The sequence below is a fragment of the Apteryx mantelli genome, chromosome 2 (assembly GCF_036417845.1).
Source record: "Apteryx mantelli isolate bAptMan1 chromosome 2, bAptMan1.hap1, whole genome shotgun sequence".
NCBI classification, from domain to species: Eukaryota; Metazoa; Chordata; class Aves; order Apterygiformes; family Apterygidae; genus Apteryx; species Apteryx mantelli.
In genome coordinates this window covers 114,111,665-114,137,460 of record NC_089979.1, presented here as the reverse complement: position 1 = coordinate 114,137,460, position 25,796 = coordinate 114,111,665, and the positions used below count along the sequence as shown (strand labels likewise).

The 25,796-nt window shown below is 40.8% G+C and overlaps 2 protein-coding genes across 6 annotated transcripts in view; one reads left to right on the top strand and one right to left on the bottom strand.

Moving 5' to 3' along the window:
- Positions 1-6,952, bottom strand: part of MATCAP2 (microtubule associated tyrosine carboxypeptidase 2) — a 39,230-nt gene extending 32,278 nt beyond the window's left edge. For both annotated transcript variants that reach the window (XM_067291255.1, XM_067291256.1), the window contains exon 1: positions 6,827-6,952. In XM_067291255.1, the coding sequence (XP_067147356.1) occupies positions 6,827-6,851 (25 nt within the window). In that variant the 5' untranslated portion in view covers positions 6,852-6,952. The remainder of the gene's footprint in view (positions 1-6,826) is intronic.
- A 10,727-nt stretch (positions 6,953-17,679) lies between these two features.
- ANLN (anillin, actin binding protein) overlaps positions 17,680-25,796 on the top strand; it is a 29,942-nt gene continuing 21,825 nt past the window's right edge. For 2 of the 4 annotated variants that reach the window (XM_067291252.1, XM_067291251.1), the window contains exons 1-6: positions 17,683-17,786; positions 22,147-22,300; positions 22,680-22,964; positions 23,413-23,759; positions 24,566-24,788; positions 25,580-25,773. In XM_067291252.1, the coding sequence (XP_067147353.1) occupies positions 17,769-17,786; positions 22,147-22,300; positions 22,680-22,964; positions 23,413-23,759; positions 24,566-24,788; positions 25,580-25,773 (1,221 nt within the window). In that variant the 5' untranslated portion in view covers positions 17,683-17,768. Of the gene's footprint in view, positions 17,787-22,146; positions 22,301-22,679; positions 22,965-23,412; positions 23,760-24,565; positions 24,789-25,579; positions 25,774-25,796 lie in introns of all 4 variants that reach the window. The other 2 variants (XM_067291254.1, XM_067291253.1) reach the window with 2 other exon arrangements.

Here is a 25,796-nt window from a genome sequence, read left to right as displayed (position 1 = left end):
TATGTACCATATCTTGAAGGATGTATCATGTCCAATCACCTGCTGTTTCAGATATTCTTGATGTTGGAAATTGCCGCAAAAAACAATGCGTGATCTGCCTGCTGCCTCAGTGAGAGGCAGGAAAAGATCACTTGATTTCTCCTGTTTTCCCATGGAGTTCTCCATACAGATGAAAAAGAAAAAAATTCTTAGCTGTTCATTCCCAAGCCAAGTGAAGAGTTGCTTGTTGTTGAGAACTTATTCAGATGAAGGCATCTTACAGTCTGAAATTGCTGTAGGCTTGTTCAAAACATAGCTACCTTTCTCCTTCCAAAACTTAATGTGCAAGCAGGATATTTGTCTTAGGCTGTCAAACACAACTCTTGATGGCTCTAAAAGCCTCCAAGGAATTGTTCCCAAATCCATATAATGTTCTTAAGTGCTATTGTTTGCACTAGACCTTTCCTTTGACAGATGTTTGGCTGCACAAATGGCAAGTTTGAGCCTCCTCTCTTGTGCTAGTGGAAGTGCCACACTTCCCATTTCATCAGTGACTTTAGCAAGTGAGACAAAATCCAATGGACTAATCTTTTGTCTCCATGTTTGCAGAGGGTGGTACACTTCAATTGCTGCTTCTAAGTGGCACAGTATATGCCATTTGTGCCTCAAATGTGTGTCACTTCTGCAAATATTAAGATCAGCGTTATTTGTAGCTGTTAACAGGGTAAACACCGTTATAACAATATCTTCTGGGGACAAAAGACTCTACATTGCAGATCTTTTACAGATGGGTTACTGGCTCAACTTGTGTGTGATTAGAACCATTAGATGGCAAGTGCAAGATGTATAAAATATATAAACTGCCTGCACTAAATTGCCTCTAACTTAGGTACAACAGACTTGTGAGCTGCTTAAAACAGCATAAAGTGGTGCTGTTGCTGACAGGTATTCCCACACTTGTGCCATCTGACTGCTGGTTCCTCCCTGGGTTTCCTCTTGCCCCACACTTCTGTGAGGGCACCAAATATTTGTGCAGCCACGTGTTCAGCTGCGAACCAAACTGGGAAACGGATCCAACCTGAAACTAACTCAGCCAGAGGTGGCAATCAGTGGCCAAGGACAAGTGGGACCACCTCTGTTTTCAGCAGTTCCAGTTTAAACTGCTCATAGAACTGGATGTTTCTTTTTCTTTCCCTTCTGTAGTCTTAATTCCCCCACACTATTAATTTTACTGAAGTTGATGAGCTGTTATTCCCTTAGGATATTTAAAAAGTGACATGTCTCCCTCTACAGACATTCTCCTTTTTACCTCCTATCCTCTTGCTGAAGAAGGTACCTCCACCGCTCTTTCCCCTCTTTTGATGCTGTCTGCTTTAACTTTGTTCCTTAATTTTTCCACTAATACAGCCATATCACTAGCTATGGAGTCCTTCCTAACCCTACTTCACATTCACTCTTTATTTCCCTCCCTTTTGCTCACTCCAACCGTCAATGGATTAGGTGGGACTGACTTCACCCTTTCCAAAAGAAAATAGCTTTTTTAAAATAATTCCCAATGCATTTGGAATTTCAATGTACTTACTCTTCCAATTGCTAAGTCGCAAACTATGGGCCCTTTCCTGCATTCCCATGTGAATCTACCATTAAGATCAGCATCAATGTTAGTAAGGGCTTAAACTAAAAAGAGGTGCCAAGCAATCACAAAAATCTCTGTAAGCTGCAGTGCTATTTAAATACCACTTAATTATTCAAAGTTAAACTGAAGAGGACCATAAGTGGTATATAGGCCTGAAGTGCTATATGAGGATGAATCTCCTATTACATATAATGAATCTGCATGAAGCAAAGATAAACTCAAGGCACCAAGCCTGAATAAATGACAAAGCTAATCTTGATCCTCGTTTAAACATCCTTAGCTTTATCTCCTGCAGAGAGAATGCTGAAAATGCAAATCAATCAACTGCTGGCTGGGGTAAGCTGCTTTTTGAGTGTTTTCTTTTCTTTTTTTTTTTAATTTGGCATCTCCTGCACAGGGAATATTTAAGACAGAAACCCAAGCCCTCTAAGTCATAAGTTTTGCATTCATTCAGAACTTACTTTTGAATTAACAAAATTAAATCATGAGTAAGAAGTCACTCTTTTGTTTTGCATTGCTTAATTTCTAATTGCAAAAATGTCTCTCTTTCCAAAATAAGAGCCAAGGAAGGATGTTTGCTGAGGTATGCAATATGTGGATGTATATGGCAGAAAGGTTTACCCTAAGTCACTTTAGATCCGCTCACAGACTATAGCCATAGAGCATTAACCAAACCAAAAGTATGTTGGCTTCTAGGAAACTCAGTTTACTAAACAGTATTTAAGCTTCCTGAGATTAGTAATGCTTGCTGATTGAAATGGAGTTTTAGTAGTCCTGATATAAAAAAACCTATTCATCCAAAAGCCTATGTTTGAAAACATACACTTGTGTTCTAAAAAGTGCTGATGTATCATGTGGAAGAATGGTTAAGCGAAAAGGGGCATTATCTCTTAGAAGTGAGCAATCCTGCCTTCACGATGGAGGGAGGGCCTCATGTGTATGCGAGCTGTCCTTGAACATTCCTAGACCGTTACAGACGGGGGAAGGCAAGTAGTGGTAAACAAGTCAAGGAGGGTGCCGACAGACCCCTCCACATGAACAGCAACCTTGCACCAATCATATATCGGCTTTAGGCGCGTGAACAGAGACTATAAACCAATCATATAGCTGTTGCTAGCACATGCTCTATCGCCTGTCTATATATACTCTGTAAAAGCTTGAATAAAGGGAGAACGATCATACTCACATTGAGACTCCGTCGTTACTCCGGGTCCATCTCCCACTCCGACAGTATCATACTGCTGTGCACTAGACAATCAGCCAACAGATTATCAGTCCACATTAATTACACAAATTGGCTGGCAGTAATTTCCAGCTTGTCAAGTATGATAATAGGAGAGATGTCAACAGACTCTTTCTAAAAGGTCTTCAAAAGGCAAGCTGAAAATCACTGTACTAAGGCATAGGCCTATCTTGTATTATCACACTATCATGTAGGTTTTATCTTTCACATCTCATCCACACGTGGAGGGAAAGAGTACAGCTCTTCAGAGAAGTACAAGTCTAATTTTCCTGTCTTTACACATTTCAATCTTTACAGCAGAAAACAACAGTCAAAGAACATTGGCCCCAGCCTCTAGTTGCCTTTGAGAATCTCTCTAAAAATTGTAATTTACGCACAAAACCAGATTTTCTCCATTGATCTCACTTCCAAACACTCGGAAGTCACAAAGCCATAAGTCCTTCAACAACAACAAAAACTACCCTAGTCTGTCCTAGAAGACTGCCCCAGCCTGTTTGCTTCCATTTATTTACATCTTGCTCCTCTCTGCAACAGCACAACAATAAAAACATAGGTTCCAGAGACACTGATAAGTTATGACACCAAGTGATCTGCCAGATTTAGGAGGGGCAGGCAATGATGTAGAAATAATCAGGAAGAGGCAGAAGAGCTGCCTGCCCCCATTTTGACACAAATGGGTACTGAAGGAGAGAAACCCTTCTCCTCTTTTTCACCCTCCTGTTCAGTGGAAATGCGGTCTGAGTGTCTTGGGCCAATGTAGAGCTCTGCCCCTCTTTGGAGCAGCCGCGTTTGGTTTCTGCTATCCCATGAGGCAGGTTAGCAGGGCAGACAGCCAGTCAGGGGCAACTCCCCTCCTGTCTGCCTAAAGGATCTCACATCAGAGCAAGAGCAGCTCCAGCCAAAATCCCATCACTTTCAAGAAATCTGCTGGAGTTGACAATACTTGGCTTACTCCATACTGTAGATACAATTACACTGCATGTCACAAAATTATACAAAATACCACAAGCTTGATTTTGTTGTCACTACTGGGAGTTTTTACCCCTGGGCAACTTCATTCATGTACATGCAGCTATTTCTGTGTCTCTGTGGTACTGGAGAAGGAATGTACCCCAAGACTGACAGAAAGGATATGTGGGGACTGCAAATCTCATCATAATTCTCCATCAGCAAAATATTTTGCATGTCTGAGTTGCACTGTCCTTACCCAGTTGCTAGCTTTGGATTTTGTAGCACCACAGAAACTACCAAATCTTGTCAGAGGTTATCAGTTAGAAAGCATACCTGTTAAAATTTATATTAAGTTCAGGAACATACAGGTTTCTGTCTTTCAGAAACTGATGTATTTAACTAATTTTATTATGTTAGTAATATGTTTAGTAAGAGCCCAATCTTAGAATTTTCCCCAGATTTTGGTGAATGCTGTGGAAAAAATTTCTTCTTTTAGGCCACTTGTGGGTAAGTACTATCCAAGCAGCTTCTTAAATACTTGTTCCGTAGGTGGCGTAAGGTGACTAGATATTTGTGTGTGTAGGTCTCTCGCTGCCCAACTAGCCCTGCTCTAAAAATGTAGAGAGCTCTTGTGGTTTCTGACCAGCTGTCACTCAGGTGATATGACCTTTTCTGCATAGTGGACAAATCCTTTCCAAACGGCAGATATGATTCTTACAGCACTTAGCAAGGATTTCTTGGAGAATTTCCTCCTACTGTAGGAATATAATCTGAACCACTGCTTTTGTTTTTCAGTTTAGTGTTATCGTTTTAGAATACACTTGATTTTTTTTTTCTATTCAAAATCAGGGGGAAAAAAAACTTCCAATACCATGATTTGGATTTTCAAATCTGCAGAAAATAATTTAATGTGATCTGTCTACAAGCAAGAAGAAAATAGTGAAGTCTGAAACTGAAAAATGAGAAGAAAATAAAGGATGTGTCAAGACTCTTCCATTTACATATTTTGCAAATGTACAGTTATGTTACAAAGAAATTTATCTTCAATATGCAGGTAATATGAATAGACTAACAATTAAATGTAGTTGTTCACTAGCTCCAGACTGTATGATTTGTGGGTGCAGAGGGCCACAGAAACAACATTTTGCAACAAACCTGGCTAGAGAGAGGGCTGTGTATGAATTGTCTCTCAAGTACTACAGGCTTATGTTTGTGGAGTAACAGAAGCTGACCAGCTGATCTCGTAGTATATTACCTTACCATTATAAATACTTTTAACATTTGCAAACACTCATGAGTTTTGAATAAAAAGTGCCAGACAACCTGAATTGGACAGCACTGGCAGCTCTGTCTATAATGACTGAAAATGGTTTAGTTGTAGAATTACCCTGTGAGCTCCTGTAAAAACACTAGCACTGAGCTATTTCCTGGTTTTCACAGTAAGAATATTTATTAAATAGAGACCTATCACACTGGAAACTTTGAAATGTAACTTTTTTTTTTTCTTTTCCAAAAGGTCTACCTGTTTTCTTCCTGTAATAAAACACCTGTCATTCAACTTTAATTTTGTGCTCCAAAACCAAGGGCAAGTTTCAACTATGAAAAAACTTGTCTGATTCATAAGGTGCCAGTGTTTGTATACAACTCTCTGATAAACCCAGCATTTACAAGACTGATTGTTTAAAATGCTGGTATAATTATATCAATCAGCATGATTTTTGGACTGTGCAGTTTGTTTTTTCTTTGAAATCCAAATGATACTCAAGACATATGCTTCCTACCGTAAAAAAATATAAGCTGGGTTGCAAGCAGTTTCTTCCATGCATCTTTCTGAAATATGACATAATTAGCTCCAAATTCAGGATGTCCAAATTAAATGATATATGAGCATCGTAATAATTAGTAAAAGTGAAGTCTTGGCCCTAATGAAATCAAGTAACAAACTCCCATTGACTTTGTAGACTCAGGATATAACCACAAAACAGCAGTCTTACAGACCGCACAGGCTGAAACTTCCACCCAAGCAGAACTCCAGCTTGCTCTACTGCAGCGCAGGTTTTTGTCCAGGAATATCTGACCGCACAGCCTGGACCCAAAACAAATATCCTTCCTTTTAATAAATCTGAATCCTTTAAGATTACAGTTCCTGCTGTACATCCCTAGGGAAGGCTTCACCTAGTTCTGTGAACTTTATTTCTACTGCCCTTAGCATATACCAGAACTAACACCTAATAACATCCACACACACATGGAATCGCATATAAATTACCCAGGAAGAGAGTATCTACATGTATAAGAAATCTTAATAAGGATTGTGAGAGTACACTAAGTCATCTCCATCAGATCTCTTCTAGACAGATGTCACCATGACAAAACAACATTGGCTTGGAGCTGTCGAAGGCATAATATATCAAATGACTATTTTAAACAAGCAAAACAACTGAGGGGAAAAATAGTTTCGCAGCAGCAATTTTATATGCCACATGCACGTATTCCCACGTACAGCATATATACAGGACATACAAAAGTTTCTGATAACATACAAAATTATTATGCATTATAGTCCTACAGTTATATGTAATATATGAAACAAACAGTTATATATAATACAAGAAGATTTGTACAGTTCTCTCAAAATATGGCAAAGAGGTGGGGAAAACACTAGCTATTATTAGTCATATTTTTATGAGCATTCCCGTTTGCATCTTGTATCAGTCCCCTCTCAGCTCTTCCATCAAAACGCTGCGAGCCGTTATACTCGCACTCCGCAATTTCACGGGAAGGGGAGGCGACCCCGGGGCAAAAATGCCAGCGTACAGGTAAAACCCGTTTGGAGGGGGAAGCGCAGGGAGGGGGTGAATGCTGTCTCACTCCCTTTTAATCGCCTCTTTAGCAGCGGGTACAGTCCCGGCGGCTCCGGGGCGGGGGATCGCGCCTAGCCCCACGGCCGGTGCGGGGCTGGGCGAGCCGGGCGGCCCTGCCTCAGGCCGCGGCCGTTGGCAACGGGCGGTACTCACCGGTGACACGGATGGACTCGAGCATCACGACGGCGGCGCGGAAGGAGCGAGCAGCGCCGGGCACAGAGGCAGGGTGTAGCCTCGTCGCCGCCTCACCGGGAGCCCGGCCGGCCCCGCCGCCGCGGAGAGAAACGGCGGGGGAGGCGTGCGCGCAGCGCCCGCCCTGCCCTGTGGACTACACGTCCCAGCGTGCCGCGCGCTGCCGGAGCCCACGCGCGGCTGGGGCGGGCGGGGCGAGGTGCATGCTGGGAGTTGTAGTGTAGGGGAAAGGGCGGGAGCGGCGTGGCCACCACCGCCGAGCTTCACCCACCCACGCCGTCGAAGTAGCCTGTTTTGGTCAAACCGGCACGGCCTGGCAGGAGGTGCAGAAATCACCGCCGAGTTGTCAGTCTCGGCCTTCGCACGAGTCCGACAGGGATAGCTTACGCCGAGTTCAGCAGTCGTGTTGCGTTACATTGATAATTATCAATTACCATAACGGGAATAATTGATAATAATGGATATAAATGCTCTGCGGGGCCTACGGTGGTAGGAGGAAGGGGTGCGTGGGAGGCGTGTGCAGCGCCTGTACGCACAGGGTATGTGCAGTCCTGGGAGGCCAAGCCCAGGAGCAGAGCTGCTGCTTGCTAAAAACAATGGGAGAATGGCATCAGAGCAACAATTTGGGGCAATAACTGAGAAATCAGGAAGGTTATCAGAAATTGGGAAGTAGCACATAGAATTTAAAGCAGAAGATAGACTTTACGTTGCATCCTTCAGTTGCTTTTCTTACTGTGACCAAACTTTCACTCCCCAAAACGTAATCTGCACACAAATACCTATTAAACATCAAACAGCAGTAAGTTATTCTACTTCAGTACTTACAATTGTGTAACCAAATAAGGTAGATATAGTCTAGGAAGGTTTTGTTACTTTCATGTAAACTTAAGGGCATTACTGAAGTCAGACTGTACTGGAAAACATTTTAGTGGGTTAATGCATTTTACTTTTCTAAGTGGTCAACACTTAATTGAAAAAGCAACTTAACTGCACGCAACTTAACAGCATAGCAATACTGAACATGCATTAATTGAATGAACTGATCTGCCAGGGAGAGGAAAGCTGGGAAGTTGTGCTCTGCTTTGGCTGAACAGCTTAAACGCCTGCAATTTCCCCCTCCCATCAATAAATTCATACCAGCGACACACTGCACGCACAGATTCCCTTCAAAACATCATCCTACAAGGTCATATCATCCTAAAAGGTCATGAGATCTGACTGTATCATCATGTCTCAGAGACTGAAAGTCCATAGATGATACTTCTTTGGTGGTTCAGAGAACCCCTGAGGAGTAGTTCCTATGTCCTACCTAAAAAAGTTTTATTGAACTTCATGAATCCTTCCTGTGCAATCATACCAATGAGTGGCTGGCTTGCCCTACAGAATGCTGATCACATACTTCTGTATTCTTTCATATCACTCTTCATAGGCCATAGCTAAACCCCCCCCCCCCAAACTTTAAAGCACATATTTCAATTGTACTTACTACTGCCTCACACACAGTCAAAGACAGAGACTCTTAAGAACAGCTGAGAAGACTGAGGTGCTGTTTTTCTCAGAGTCTTAATGCAAGAGCTAATACTGAAACATGGTTATACCTAGCTGACAAACTGGATGTCCTTTATAAGTTGAATTCTTTGAGGAGCAGAAAAGATATATGCTCTGTCAACATATCTAAGTTTAACCTAAAAAACCCTCTAAAGTACTTTGCTAACACTGTAGTATCTGGAACCCGCAGGCTTGTCTCCAAAACTCAAATTGCAGGAACTGAATAAATGGTTCTTAAATAGAGACAGACAAAGCTATCACTGATAGGTTTGTGTTTGCTTCATGTTGGATGGCAGTTACAGAAAAAACAGTGAATCAGTTCAAGCAGTGTAAATAATCAGCATAGCAGATGAAGAAATGATAGGTGGTTGCTACAAAGTGAAGTCAATATGCCATTTTAGCATAACTCCCCAGTAGTTTTTGCTGTGTAGATCCTAAATTCTCATCTGAGAGATGAGATTTTATTCATGCTTGGAAACCATAGCAATGAAGTTGATAGCTCCAGCTTTTGAAAAACACACACAGTTGAATTTCATCTATACACTTCTATCTCCTCCCCTCACTCCCTCCAGAGGATGCCATCTCCATGTTTTCTGTCTCTTATCCACTTCTCCCTGGTGCCTGTGAGTCCTCTTCCACCGCATTCAATCAATCACCCTTGACTCTGCTGTTTTTTTCTCCCCATTGTTTCCTTCCCTGCTAGCCCTCTTCTTCCCAGCATGGCTTGAAGGTTTTGCGAGGGCCATGCTAGCACCTGGCCCTAGCAGGAGGATGATAAAAGCAGTAGCAGAAGGCACAAAGGAGGAACTCTAAAAGGCCAGCTGCCCCCGTTTTCTGCGTTGGCTCAGAGCGAGCTTTGTCATGTTTGCTGATTAAAAGTATAGTGTAGATAAGCTCAATAAAAAAAAAAGTTCTATTGATTATGAAAAGAAAGCTATATAGATATTTAATATCCTTCTAACAGTTCTGACCTCAAAAGTACTTTAGTTTGAAAGACTGTCCAACTGGGCAGCAGGAAAGACATTAGCCACCCTGTCATTAAAAAATTCCTGGAAGCTGGCAGTGCAGCTGGCATGGATGGTATCCTAACAAGGTGAGGGGACAAGGAGACTAACAGCAAGATTTAGCCAATAGCCACAGTCTGAAGTACATCTTAAATAATATAATTCCACAGTGCAAATAAAATTGTATCTTGATATCACTTATTCATTGTTAGGAGACAGAATTAAAGCTGATAGGTGCATCTGGCATTTTAAAGCTCAACTTTAAGATAGTATTGCTTCCAGAGATAATTTTGCATTTACTTGGTCAAAAATACTGTAATTATTTGCATGTTGAAAAATATATGTGTATAAGCATCAATAAGCTCTGCAGCATGCAGAGTCCAGAAGACCAGTGATACATTTTATTGATCTCTTGATCTGTCTCAAGCTAATTAACACTGCAAAATTCAAACACACACACACACACATATATATATATACACACATTTGGATTTTATATATGTGTGCATGTGCGCGTGTGTGTGTGTGTGTGTGTGCATGTGCTTGGTTTAATGTCTGTTTTATTTTTTTCCTCTCTCATATTCACACTGATGTTTTGTCTTTCTTCCACCTCTTGTGCTGAGAAACAAGAATCACCAAGGAACTAGGAAAGCTGAGAACAAGAGAATCTAAAATAAACACTTCACATAACTTGGCATAACTTCAGAGCCAGCAGGGTGGCAAGGTTATCCTCCCCTCTCTGATTTGATAACTATTAGCTGGCTGAATACTTTCTGACCAAACAATTTCATTGACAAAGTGACTCCAATTAACTTTCCTTCCAGCCGTATTTTTTTCTAGAAATGTCTCCTGAAGTGCCTGTGCCATTGCCATCTGGTTCCAGCTCAATACTCATCTTCTAGTACACAGCAAAGGCAGCACATGTTTGCAGGGGGCTGCTTACTCATATAAACAGCCTTATTCAATGGGATTACTATTTTAAGATGCCTTGAAAGTGTACAACTTGATGTAGCTCCAGTATTCAGATTGATTTACATACTGAATTTGCTCCTGCTTGATGTCAGGGAGGCTGAATACCATAAGCCCAGCCTGACAGTGGGTAACGAAATGCAGGCAAACCTCACGGTAAAGTTTGCAGAAGTGAAGGCAAAGTAAAATCCTCATGATGTGGCCCTACAAATGTAGCTCACTGTTGTCCTTCATCATGGAAGAAAAACCAGAAATGTGTATGGCATACAGCCCTTTTAAAGGAAGTTAGCTCAATCTATGGAGAATGTGGATTTCTAAAAGTCTGAAGTTTTCTGAAAAAATGTGTGACTGTTTTTCCAATCACAAATGTACATATGCCTACTAAGAAGAAAACAGCTACTTTTTTTCCTATGACAGAGAACTGGGTGGAAGTTGTATAAACATATATTAGTCACAGTCAAGCTGGCAGCTGCTTACAGTATGGACTGGTGGACCGATACACCATTCTTGACCATTCCCTCTCTAACTGTTTATCTGCATTTGCAGCAATGCCTTGTCGCTATAGGGGTCCCTCTTAGAAAGGCAGGATGTTGCCTCAGGCAGGGCAGGCAGGTCTGGCAGGCAGCTTGAGTGCCGGCTGCCCATGGGTCTGCCCGCACCTGCAGGGGAGTCACGCGGACCTTGCTCTGGCAACACCAGTAGCAGGTCGGGCAGCCCGGGGGCTTGAGCCCACCCCTCCCCACAAGATTGTACCGTTGGCGTAGATGTGGACCCTGTACTGGCCTCAGCAATTTGCCCCCAAACTGTGAGAATTCTTAAAATCATGTTTATACTTTGAATGTTGGCCTTTTTAATGCTTTTTCAAGTAAAAGCAGACTAAAATATCTGGGATATTTACCCATTTCTAACACTGCCTCGTTGTAATTATATGTGTAGTTCCTACTGATGCTGAGATGGCTGTATTACCGGTGTTCGTCACAGCTGAGTCTGTGGAAAATATTCTCACCATTATATTTAAATTGTGTTTGTTCAAATGACAGTAGAATTTCTCCCTCCAGCAACAGCTTTTTCTTAATTCAGATGTGCTTGTATTTCCTTTCCAAACAGAAAAAACAGTTTTCCAAAGCAAAATAGTACACATCCTAAAATCTTGTCTTAGTAACACCCTCTAGTGTAGAGATGCTATTATTGCATGGACGATTCAGTATGTCACTGTATGTATTTTTTTCAGAGGAAGGAAGTGGAAACAGAAAAAAGTCATGAGTTTATGTAAGACCCAGTATATATCCATAGGTCTTTCCCTGTTTAGCAAAGCATATAGGCTGTATTTAACTGGGAGTACTTACTTCAGTTTTAACAGCTTTAAGGTAATTTCGTGCTTACTGTTCTTGGGCTTACTTACACATTATTTATGATATATTTTATTTGTGTAGGATAGTTTCATATATTTATTTAAAATATGAGAATAAGATGTTGGCAAGAATAGAGAGGTCAGAAAATTACCCCTTGTTGGACTTACAGCATACTGAGCCTTCAAACAAGCCAAGGGACTAGAGCTGATAGAACACTACGTGAAAAACGGCGTTTCAACAGGAATCTCCTAATTTTTCCATCTTTCTGAAAATTCTTTCAAGAATATAAAATGGGATACTATTTTGGTCGGTGAGATTGTTGATGTGATTATGTGATTATTGCATTTGCATTTTGCTACAGAGTTGCAAGTGAGTCCTCGGGTGCTGTAAATTAACATAATGGTCTAAATTAACATAATAGCACTCAAGTATGCTCATGCCCCTTGGTCCACTTCAGAATTTTTATGTCAGCAAATGATACAGCTGTGCAGTATGGATAAAGAAAGAAAAGAGGCTATTTTATAACTGAGACACAAAAGAAGGAAATCTTTGTAATTCTTCCTCTCCTGTGTAAATCATGACCTAAATGAAAGGTCCTGAGAAACTTTCAGTGATGTAGTGATACAAATACAATATTATACTAAGGAAATTGTGAACAGAGTAAATCTTTTTCAGAGTGGAAGACAGGCAAAGGTTTCTTAACTCCCACAGCCTTGTAAAAATGCAGAGTTCAACTGCCCAGAGCTTTTTTTCTGAAACTGAGTCCACTTGACAACTGTCTGTTGCTAATGAAATATGAGTTTTGTCTCATTCCTTGTTTCACTAATTTCTCCATTTTAATATTTTCTCTTCTGTCTTTTCCTTTCTTGCTGTTCTCTTTCTTATCTTTCCTTGTTATTTGCCATTCTGCACTCTATCTTCTCCTTTTGTTTCATTCTTCCCACAATCTTTTGCTTTTCCCTCCACCTTCAGTTTCTGTGTGACTTTTTCTCAGTCACTCTTAGTATGCGATGGTGCATTTCATCTCTAACAAACAGTAACATTAATCCGTCAGTTCCCTCATATGGCAATATAGTGAAGAATATAAATGACTACATACTTTTCCAGTCTTTAATATGAATGATGTCTTCAGTGAGCCAGTGTCTTCTTGAGAATCTTCCATGTTTTGCGAAATGAGGGTATAAATAAAATTCACATTGTATGAAAACCATTCTGTGTGTTTTGAAAATATAGCATATTTTCCCCCAGCAAATGTCCAGTTTAAGGGATTCTTCCCTCAACTATGCCTACCAGGCCAGATTAATAAATGAAGCCTTCTGATGTTATAAACCACAGTCCCAGCTGAAAGTTACGCTGTAATGGTTATGGGGCCTCACATTCTTTTAGTCTGGTTGATTATGAATTTCCTACTGTCAGAAGACAGACACATGCTCTGAGCATTGCTAGTTTAAATCCATGTCAGACATGCAGCTGCACTCAGCTGCTTACTCACCAGACCTGTCTCACTGCTGACATAAATTCCTTTACTGGATAATAAGTCAGCCTAAGTTGCCTCTGTGAATATCATAGGAGCTGACAAAAACTGTATAATCACCTTTGCGTTGTCAGAGAGAACAGATCCTACATGCTGGCCATCAAAATTTTCTGATTAAGTATTTTTCCAATAGAAAATACAGATTAATGCAAACCGATGTGTTCTGCCATACTGTGGACCTACCCTTCTATTTGTTGTTTGATGAAATCACCCTCTCCCTTTCCCTGGCCAAGTCCCTGGCATATTCATGGGGAGATCAGAGGGCAAAATTTGGTCTTCCTTTCAGAATTACTGAGGAGATGAAAACTATTACATACTTACTGCTCTTCCGTATTGCAGGATTCCCTTGTATGGCGATCCTGGTGTGGTGGCTGTGTAAAGGGGACTCTCTTACAGCTTGGCTCCCACTTGGTTTTGTTCAGAGAACTGAGGTGCAGAGACACCAGGAGATAGGCCTGCTCACATATGTCCTACAGGCTGCATCGAGGGGGAGAAGATGGGAGGCTGGGGGAGAGGGATAGCCACGCTGGTGGACTCCTCCTGAATAAATTCCGCAAGAGCTTTCTTCTTGTCTCCTTCCCAAGGTTAAACAGCCTGTCTGAAGTCACTGTGAAGAATTATTGCTAAGGAAACTATAATCCAGAAATAATGATACCCTGTACTGTCTATTATTTGATTCTCCTCTGTCTGGCACCTTATGCAATCATATGTACCAGTGTACAATGAGTATCGGAATCATGAGAACTTTTCAACTAATTGGCACATGAGCAGAGCACAAGGTGCAGAACAGAAATACTTCACCAGCTCTTGGCAGGTTTAACTGACAGGAGTTTTATTTGATAGTGCTGCCAGAGTCTGAGTAACTCCCAGTAATGTGACTACACTACTGTTAGCCAAAGAGTGAATTTTCTGTAAAAAATGCCTTTTCTAGGCAAATCTAAATTCCAAGGAATAGTACAATGTACTGTATTATAATGCACTGTATTATAATGCAATAGATTGAAATCTGCTTGCAAGGGCAAGGAAGGTGAGCATCAGCTTTCACTTTAAATTATTAGCTGTGAATAAAAGGAAATGACTTTTACAACTTGGAAGCTAGTATTTTTCTCTAGATGATATGATTACTCGGATTTTTCTATGAAGCAAAGGAGGCATCTTGCTCATCTTTCCCATGGAATCAGAATCGTGAACTCCATTTCTTAGCAGAAAGTAAGCTTTAAAAAATATCCTCTGAGGATTACAGAGTGCTATGCAATGCACCACACTAGGATCAGCATTTTTGTCTTCAATATTTTACATCTATGATTGTATTGATATTGTAAACAAGCCAGAGCTACAAAACCTTTGCCCAGTGCTCTCCTTGCTGTTTAAAAAACTGTTCCATTTGTGTTAGTCTTCTAATACAAACTTCTGTAAACCTCTGAAAATGAAAGAACATCCCTGAAAACAGTCAGTATGCTTAAAATTTTTTTGAAGGAGAAACTGGGAAAGTAAAATGTTTTTATTGCCATGTTAAAAGACAAATGACTGGCTTCTGTACCCATGCTCTCAATTCCCATGAAAACTGCAAGTCTCCAGGTGCTTTACATTGTGTTATTTACTGCTACAGAAGAAATTATTTTGCATTAGCTTCCCCCTGGCAGGGAGAAATCTTAAACCATGTCATGTGGGGGAAGGAGTGAATGAAGGCACTGATTCATAATTTCTGAACACAAAGCTGGCATAAAATATAAAGCTGTTTAGCAGGCAGAGCTGGCCCATTATTCTGCTGGTTTCAGCATGGCATTCCTTTCTTTCTCTATCTCTTTCTTTATGTTTTCAGATTGTGAAACATTAGTTGTTTTTTTCCATAATCTGTGAAGTTTTATACGAATTTAAGAAAAAAATTAACCTTGCCTGGAAATGTCATTGCTATCGGCCTTACACCCCACCATTATGCAGGGAGTGGATCTTGTAGCATTCTGGAAGATGACAGCCCTTTTTTGGCTCTTTGGAGTGATATAAAAATTTTATATTTACTGTTTATTGCTCTTCTGGAAGACAGATATTAATCCCTTGAGAAACTGAGAAAATAAGTATTCCTGTTTATTCCAAGCAGAGATCCACTGAGTGTAGATCAAAATGATCAAGTAATTATTGGCTCTGTAGAGAGAAAAAGGAAAGGAAATTTGTCACATACATGTTGCATTGACCTTCTAAGCAGTTTTACACTTCCAGGAATGTTAATTTCTTTTTCAGAATAAACTTTACATAAATAAATTTTACAGGAAATTTGTATTACAGAATAAAGCGTGATTATTTCCTTCTGTTTTATATTATATAGCAGATTAGATTATGCATGCTAACAGTGCAGCTAGGACTATTTTTGGTGGGCGAATAGGGCCCCTAGGCAGAGCATCAAGCACTATAACATATCTATTTGAAAGATGACAGCACTGGATGGCGCCGTGTTTGGAATTGCAGCAATAATGTCTGGAACTGCACTGTATAAATCTTATAGATCTGCACATGAAGCAGAAAGCATGTTTAAATTGAAGCAAGTCTGTTATGTTGAAAGGGCTCCAAGTGTGCACAACTTTTCTTCCTTTGGGGTGACAGGAGAGAGGAAAGACTTAATAGTAGTTCTCTCTCTTCATTTTTCATAAGTGACTTTGAAGTCTATACTGGTTATTTTGTCTGCTGGTGTTTGCCTGCACTGATTCTCTACTGCTCCATTAAAGGAACGTTTCTATTATTTCCCAATGACAGCTTTACCTAGTCTCTCAGGGAAGGAGATAAAGCCTGTCCTTTCTTGTAACTGTGAAGGTTTGTTCACAGAGTAGGAGTGACGAGTCTCATCTGGGAAGTCCCAATATGCAGCCTGTCTCGTGAGCAAGTTCAGACCCTGGATCTTTGATGGCTCCAACTCATGTTTATCTGAGAACAGCACGAGGACTGGCCGATCTTGAGGATTTGTTCAGAAAAGGATTGTTTGAAAATGTATTTTTAGATTCTGCTGCATGTTTATGTCACACTTGGCAAATAAGGCCTTGGAGAGATTTTCTAATGAGAGATGATTAGAAGAGTGTGGTTTGTTTAGCCAGGCAAAACCAAAGTTGGAAGAAGAAATGATTGCTACCTATAAATAGTGCAGGAGACAAGAAGCGCAATGCTGAGGAAAAAGGGCGTGCACACACGGTAATGAACAATATTTGCATATCAGCAAAAAGGTATAAAATATGCAAATATGTATGAATAGGCTGGAAATTTGAAGGTTTTTAGCCACTAGAGCAGTCAAGTCTACAGCAGCTTTCTGGTGGGAACAGTGGAAACAAAAACTGAGCTGTATGTGAGGTGGCATTCAACAGATTTATGGACAGGAGTGTGTGATATTGTGCCCAGGATGGCGCGGGCTGGGTCTGTGCACCGAACGAGTCTCTGTCTGTTCAGGGTCCCCAACGCTTGTGTATTGAAGGTTTTACAAAATGGGGAAGAGGGATGGTGGGAGGGTAGGCAGAGGGAGAGGAAACGGTGGATTTGGTTTAGTAAGACCAAGTAGGAAGAAGGACATGAGAAGGAGGAGCTGTGACTGACAAGGGGAAGAAAGGGTCGAATTCCAGAAAAACAAAGCTTCTGTAATTCCCTTTTAGTACTTTCTGGCTGGCGGGATTGTCTGAGGGCTCTGAAAGCCAAGCAGGGTCTCAACAAATAAACCATGAACGGCCCTAACAGCTGGTGGAGGAATGTGTGAGAAACAGCTTGTGGCAAGGGAGGAGGGAGTACTTTGTCAGCTACACAGGAATAAAAAAAATTCTCCATTCATAGAGTAACATTAAAATCTTGCTTTCTTGCCTACACCAGCTGAAAAATTAAAACTTCAGGAAAAAAAAATCATTCATGATGGCACACTCCTACAGAGCAACAGCCACAAGATGTTCAAGTCCCTCACTCAGCATCATCCCAGTTGCCTACGCAGCAGGTAAAAGCCTCCATTTCATTTTAATACATTTTTGCTCGTGCCTGGGGGGGGCGGGGGAGAAGACGGGACTGACGCGGTGGGAGATGCACCCCTTGCATGTGATAGCGGGGGCAGCAGTGGGTGACAGGACCAAAGGCAGGCCCGAGGCCGAGGCGCTGCCGCAGGACCCGCCCTGAGCGGCGCGCGGGGGCGCGCACAGCGCCGCGGACACCCGCGCGGGACACGCTTGGGCACGTCCCGCCCGCTCCCCTCCCTCAGCCGCTCACCACGCCCGCCAAGGGGGCGGGGGAGCCGGGCCATCTGCTGTATGATTGGCTAGCGCGCCTGTCAGTCGCCGCCCTCTGCTCCGCCCCGCCGCGGAGCGCGCGGCCCGCCCCGCGCCGCCTTGCGCACGCGCAGCAGAGGCGGGCGCTGAAATTCAAATCTGAAGAGCGGTTGGGTTGGTGGTTTTGTCACTCTCGGGGCTGCGTGAGGGAGCGGGCGGAGCGCGGCAGAGGCAGCAGCGGCAGCAGCAGCAGCAGCAGCAGCAGCAGCAGCGATGGACCCCTTCACTGAGGTGGGGGCATGGCGTGGGCCGGCCCCCCCCCCTCAGTCGTGGGCTGTGGAGGGGGCGCAGCTGGGCTTGGGCTGGGGGCCTGTTGCCGTGGAGGGGGCGGGAGGGAGGTGGTTGCGGCCGTCTGGGGGTCTGCACGGGAGCTACGCTCTCTGTGGACCCGCTCTGGGAGCGGGTTAGTTTTTCCCAGGTCTGATTCCTGGCTAAGGCCTATGAGGTGCTCCCGGCCCTCCCTTCCCTTCACCTTATGCCGGGGGGAGTGTGCTTGTAGAGAGGCTGAGCAATGGGGGGACAGGTCTCCCCCCCCACACACACCTTTCTCTTCCCCCTCGTCTTGCTCTTACTTGCTTGTACCTTCAATATTGCAGCTGCTCAGGTGTTTGTTGGGCGTGTGATTTTTGTCCATGAGAGGACGGAGGGATTGTTCAAGGAAGGTTTGAGAAAGTGAAGTCCTTTTTAAACGGGACTGAGGCCTAGTTGGGTTTACTAGTGCTTTAGTGTCTGCCTTTCATATCTGTGTCCGACAGATAAGTTGTTCTGCTGTAGCGGGAGGGAGACAGTAAGTTAATGGGAGTGGCATTGTACACATTGTGTCTGACATATCTGAAGGCTGAGCGTGAGGTTTGCCCACCGCAGTGAGCATCTCATTAAAAATGCCTCTTATTTGACATGACTGCCTCCTGTGATCAGTCACTTTCATTTGCAGGCTCAGTTCCTCTTTTTAAAAAACAAAAGGTCAGTTGTTAAGGGTAGATTTGTGTTTGTGTGCTTGAGGTTTATAGAAGCAAAATTGGAATGAAATGAATGGAATTGACCAGCTTGAATTTGTATGAGTGTTGTAGCTTTCTTAAAGAGGCTCTTCTTTGGTTTTATGTGATATATGTAAAGCCATGGAGCTGTCTTGTGACTGCTTTAAGAAATACCTTACTATAAATATATAAATGAACAAACTCAAGTCCACAGCCTGTCTGAACAAAAAGCTAATTTAAAAAACTTCAAATCAAGTACACCGAAGGAACACTTGCTCCTTCCCTTGTGTGTCTGAGATGCAGACTGTTTTCCTTAAACTGAGTGCCTGTAAGAGAAGCTTGCATAGATCTGATTTAAAAAGAATGCACAAGGTATTGGTCTAAACGTATGTGCTAAATGTGTTATGCCAAGACAGACTTCCCCTACTCCCATGTAAAGCTTGCTAAGTATAAACAACTAAAACCACCTTCCTTACTTGGTAGTGAGTGACATGATGAGACTAGTCTTAAATAAATTTCAAGTCCAGACTACTAAATCAAGTTTAAAATTGTTTTGCATGCTGGGAAGTATTCCAACCTGAACACGCCCTTCTTCCAGATAACTGATTTTGAAAAACTGTGACCAACTCTGAGGGTGTTCCTTGAGTAAACTTTATTCAAATGTTTGCTAGTACTGTAGGGTGCCTAAAATGTTGCCTTATCAAGAATGTTTTATGCTGTGGAGGACTTCATTCCACTATTGTGCAAAAAATCTGACCGTATTAGCATATCTGAATTTAAGTCTAGTAACTTTCCTCAAAAAAAATTTCTGAAAAGAAATTCTATTATCACCTATTATAAAATATATATTTCTGAATTTTTTTTTTTTTGTATAGCCTTTTTCTGACTTAACTATTTTCAGATAATCAATGTATACAAATGAAAGTGCTCCATTACTTGCTGGGAACTGATGAGGTGTTGGAAGTATTGATCTTATAAACCAGTATAATTCAAGACTTAATTGGCCAATGCATGCTGATAGTTCAGTGGTTCCTGACTTTACTTTACAATAGTAAATTTTGTCCTAGTCTTACTAGGACACTAGCTTACTTCAAGCTCAAATAAATTTTGCTGTGTGGTTCAGTAGAATGCTTTCAGATCATGTAGCTCTCAGATGATGTTTCTTTTGATTAAACTTAAAAGCAAAAACTAATAACCTGCTGAATGTCAGCCAAAATATTAATACAGAACACACTGAGGAGATCATGCAGTGGATACTTTATTTTTTTATCACAATGACTGAACATGCTGCTTGTGACCTTCATCTTATAGTTGGCTGTATAATTGCCCTTTCTTCTTTAATACTTCTAAATATGGTCTATGTGCGTACCTTAACAGATGCTTTCAAAAAGTCAGATTGTTTGTCAAGATTAAAAGTGGGAAGACTTTCTCTAATTTAAAAAAGGGCTCTTGACACACAAAGCATGATCATCTAACTGTGACTTAATAGATTTCAAATTCCTATATGTAATGAAATGCTTAAGTCCTGCTTTGAAACTTTGGCTATCATTAGAACACTTAACATACTGGTAGTAAATGCCTTGTTAATGATCTTGAAAAGTAAGTTTTGAGTTCGGCTAAGTGGCTTACTCATGTGTAATAGCAGAGTTTGAATTATGGCAGTTGCATGGAAAATTTGAGATTCCACAAGCCAATAGCAGTTGGACCTCAACAACAGAGGCATGCATTCCTGTGAAATGACATCCTATTTGTAACAACTGAAACTTGATTTTATTGAATGTGCCTGTGCATTTGAATAGAACTATAAGAATAGTGTTTTGGAAAATATACTTAACTTCTATTTATATAGTCTTTGCTGTTTTATTTATGTGTATAGTACCTGCACATCTTGCAGCTCTATGTTTTGGGTGGATGGAATCAAGGAAACAGACTTGGGAACAAAACTGGCATGTAACTCACAGTGAAGGCACTCTCAGTATTGCATATGTCTTCCCTGCTGCTCCTCTCCCCCCCTTGCTCTAGAAATTAGAGAAGTGGCATTTGTTCTGTGTTGCCCTACAATGAAACATTGTTTAAGACTTCAGCCTCAGACAGTTAAAAATGCGAAATGTGTATTTAATTGCTACGCAACAGGACAGATAATGGCTTGCATAGTTCTCACACTAATTTATGTACCACCAAATGAGTGCAGTTTATGTGCTTTCCTTTAAAGCCCATTAGTTCAATCACAATTTGTCTCAAACTGCCTTACAACCTAGATCAAAGGTGTAATTTAGTATTCTTTAGATGTGATCAAATTGAGTGATATTGCTTTATGAATGCAGTTTTAAAAACAAATTATTTCATACTTGAATGCTATAAAGACTTACTTGCTACGAGTGTAGAGTATTCATTCAAACAGCTAGTTCATATGGAATATGTTTGTGTTATGCAACTTTCTAATGGTTAGGGAATAAAGAACATGTTTTTAAGATAGCTTAACTGAGCACTCTCTATATGTTTCTCTGTATACAGATATCATGATAAATAGCCTGTATATAAAGATGAATGCTTATGACATCAGATTTTTCCTTCTTAAAATTTAAACTTGAGGAATGGAAGTTCACTCTGATTTAGAAGATGTAAAAGCCTCAAAATTCTTTTATTTTAATAGCCATACATTTTGTTGTTTTGTTTGGTTTTTTTATGACTGTTTGGGAACCACTTTAACATTATTTCTTTTCTTAAAAGGTTAGTGTTAAATCAGATGGCCTGAGCATGTGTGTCAGCAACATGTTAAAAGCCTACTAGCCAGACTTGACAGTTCTTTAGGACTGTCATGTGGTGACTCAGTAAGAATTCATAATTACTTCAAAAAATATTTCTGATTATTTGAGGCTCTATAGAAGCCTCTAATCTTTTTTCCATTTTGTCATTGGTTGTGTCTCTTTAGTCTGATTTACTTTGAAAGCCAAGCCAATGGGAGACACAAGTTGATTTAATGACTGGAGCTTTGGAACCTGATGTCCAGCTTCATCTGTTTTTAATAAAGGAGTAGATGTATCACATCTATGTTTCTACAGTTTTTATGAATGTTTGTGGCTAGGTGAGAAAAGACCCAAATCAAAGCCTCTGTGAAGGAAATGCTGCAGCCTGTTGTCTGTACAGCAGGACAAAAAACTTCAGGTAACCTGCAGGCGTGTACTGACTGGCCAGCTAGGAAGAGGGGAGCTATTTGACATAATGTAAACTGTCTTTTAGGTCAATGGTACTTCCTGAAAATGAGAGAAGCAGCATACATTGGAGTGGTGAAGTTGAAGTATCATAGGGATCAGGGTTATTGCAGTGAGAAAAAGGAAGTAGACAGAAGAATACATGTATGTAGAAACATGTTTTGTTTCTTCTGCTTTCAGGAGGAGTAGGGCGTAACTAGTCAAAAAACCAAACTTTGAATGTTTCTATAGCATAGCATGCACTACAGTAGATCAGTTAGCAACATCTAGTAGGCTATTTATTTTGAAAAGTAGTCTCAATATATTTCTGGTATAATAGACCTTACTATATGCTTATTGACTAAAAACTCAGACTGTTAGTTTGAACTGTATTAGTTAACATGTTATTTGTTGACTGTTCAGAAACTACTTGAACGAACCCGTGCCAGGCGAGAAAACCTGCAGAAGAAAATGGCTGAGCGACCTACGGCAGGAGTGAGACCCACAATGCAGACCAAGAGGGTCAGGGAGCCTTTGTTAGAAACTAGTAACCAGACACCTCTGCCTGGTGAAGAAGGTATCTTACAACAAGTATAATAAAAATTATCTTTTGATATGAGCTTTTTTTTTTTTTTTGGAGGCAAGTAGGTAACTTGTAGTGCTTATCCTAAACTAGACATTGATGGATGCAGTTACCTGCCCACTAGGTTTGAATATGTCTAGTGTTTAGCTTAACCAGAGAGCAGGTGCTCTAAATAATTAGTAAACTATTTAAAAATAGTGATATGATGTCAAAGATAGTGTCTCATGCTTAGTAAAACTTGGTAAGGGTAGTTTTTGAAAGGCATATCAGGGTATACCTACATCATAACTTCATCTGTGTTATACTTTTGTACTGTTTCTCTGAAAATGTTTCTAGATAACGCTAACTGACTTGAATACTTTGACTTCTACAGTGAAACCTAGTACAAAGCCATCACCATCAAAGAGGCTCTGCTCTAGCAGTATGGAGGCTCAAGTTTCCAGTTTAGAGAATAGACAGCCAGTTTCTTCAAGTTCCACAAACAATCATTCTCCTGAGATGACTTCAAAGTTGTGTGTAACTGCTTCTAACAGGACTCCATCGGTTCAGTCCCCTGAGAAAGGAAAAACAAATGTTAAGTCAGAAACTCCTGCAGCCCTTTCAGTCAAAACACGTATGCAGAAATTGGCAGAACAGCGACGTTGTTGGGATAGTGAGGGTATGTTTTGCTTGCTAAATGGTATTAATGTTTTTTCATTGTTTGTATTGATGATAATGTGTGCTAGCAGAACACAACTTTACGTATGTGAATACTAATGTCTTCATAAAGAATTCTTATAGCCAGCCCTGGGGAAGAAGGAGAAAGGGGTGCCTAAAATAATAAAACTATTGACTACAGCTTTGTTTTGTATACCTTTTTCCTACTACATGTATGAGGTCTTGCTCATCAGAACAGTGATGTCAAACTAGTAAACTGCCTGATCAAAAATGTGTTGGCTTTGTAATGACCTTTAATTCAACCTGAATAGTCCCAGTGCCTTCAAAGTTAATATCCTGATTGTTTTGATAGGAACAATGTTTAATAGTTGATAAACCTAACATATATCAAAATGCAAATATATGTAGTATATTTTATTAGCAAAACAAATGTTTTTCTTTTTTCCCAGATCCTTCTGAATGTGCTCATCTGTCTCCCCTTCAGTCAAAAGACTTGTCTGTTTCTCCACCTAAGCAGCCATCTGTTGCCCTGGCAAGTGATACCCCTATTGGGAGAAGAGGCCGGTTAGCTAACCTTGCTGCTACGATTGGTTCCTGGGAAGATGACCTAAGTCATCCATCTGCAAAGCAAAACAATGCACAAGAACAGCCTGGCACTACTTGTTTATCCAAATTGTCCACTACAAGTGGAGCATCTGCTAGAATCAATAGCAGCAGTGTAAAGCAGGAAGCTGCATCCTGTTCTCAAAGGCTTGTTGAGGCTTCTATTAATAAACCAGCGACCTCAAAGATATCGGTGAGTGTCTGATTAGCTGCTGATTAAGAACTGATTGGGGTATTTGAGGAGAGAAATGTTAATGCATACCTGTTTGATTTGAATGCTGATACCAATTTTAAAGGCTTGGTGTGAGCAATCTCCAATTGGTTTACAACTTTTGCCTTATTGAAATCCCATGTGCCCTTTTTTAATAGACCTGAAACAGCTTAAAATTCCCCTTTTGAGATTTAAAGGTCTGTGTGCCTGTGTGCCTGTGTGCCTGTGTGCCTGTGTGCCTGTGTGCCTGTGTGCCTGTGTGCCTGTGTGCCTGTGTGCCTGTGTGCCTGTGTGCCTGTGTGCCTGTGTGCCTGTGTGCCTGTGTGCCTGTGTGTCCCCACACACCTTGTAAAAGTTGGTGTCAGTGATCCATTGCCACCCTCTTTTTCAGAAGGGTTCTTAAAGTGATGAGAAGAATCTTTCTAGGTTTCATTCTGTAACTTTGTAAAATTGACTGACTTTTAAAACTGTAAATATTCTATAAGAAAAGTCAGTCAGAACTCTGAAATTAGTCGTACCTAATGACTTGTGCCATTTATGAAATGGCAATACGTGCAAATAATCTTGTTTGGGGAAACATTGGAAAAATATCTAAAGCAGCTGGCAAAAATCCAGAATCAAATACTGAAACAATATGAAATAGCTTAACTTTCGTTTTCAGCTTTTTTTATTGTTCAGAGAAATAGGTGTATTATTTAGTGTGCTATGCAGAACCATCATTTTCTTTTGAGGGAATATGTAAGAATCTACAGTCTCATTTCAGTATTATTCCTTCTTTCCTTGTTAAGGATCCAAATAATTTTTTAACAAAGCCCTCAAGAGACACTATTCCCAGTTCTAAGGAATCTGAAGTACTACCTCCACTAACAGAGAATCCCTGCAGTCCTCAGAAAACTGAAGAACTTAAGCAAACAGTAAAATCAACTTTGCCTCAACCAGTTCAATCCAAAAAAGGGCTAGTCAAAGGAACACATGTGCGACTTGAACCTCAGGATAAACCCACAACACCAGGTAAATATTTTTTCAGCTTCAATAAATATTCATGCAAGTCACTTAACTCTCTCCTGTGTTGAAAATTACATACTAATTAACCATGTATGGTAAGTAACATATCAGGTGGTCTCTATTTACTGTTGTAACTTTTACTAAAGTGCCAAAGAGATCTATGATAATGATCATAGATAGTACAGCTTTCATATTTTGCAAGAGGGTTTTGGATGTGTTTTTAGTAACCTAAACTCTTGAGAGCAAAACTGATCTAACTTTTCTCCTTATGTAAAAACCTGTCTCACTAATATCAGTCAATTTAGACAATTCAAAGCTTCTTTCAAATTGTTGGATACAATATGTATCCAATATATACCAGCTAAAGAAGAGTCTACATAATTGTTAGCAGACACCAAAGCTAAATGCTTTCAGTTTTGAAGGCCGTGTAGATCCTTAAGCTTGCATAGTGTCCTTCCTTTCAGTGATAACACTAGTGTCAGAAGAAATGTTCTTCCGCAATTTTAAATTCAACTGCTTGCTGGGTTAGAAGCTTATACTGTCAGTCTGAACTCTTTGAAATGAGTAGAGCAGTTGTGTCTCTAGATATGCTGACAATAAAAGACAAGCTTGATAAAGGGAGGTGGATGCCAAACAGTGCATGTACACATTTAATAGAATGCTCATTAACAGAGTATGAGCTGTAAAGGAGACCTCTTAATTGCTTCCTTGAGAATATCCAGTGGGCTGTAAAATTGCAGTGTGATTTCTTTGTGTTTTTGAGGGTATATTTTAAGTCAAAACAATCATTCTTGTAGGGGGATCAGGAATTAAGCCCTTCTTGGAACATTTTGGAGAGCGCTGTCAAGAGCATAGTGCACAGAGTCCTTCTACGAATACTACAGGGTACAGAACACCTGTTGTTACCCCAAATACAAGGACAATCCAGGAAAGGCTTCTCAAACAAAATGCAAATTCCTCTACTGCCAGTTTAGCACTTCAGCTTAAGCAGGTATGAGTTGCTATGCTTCCAAG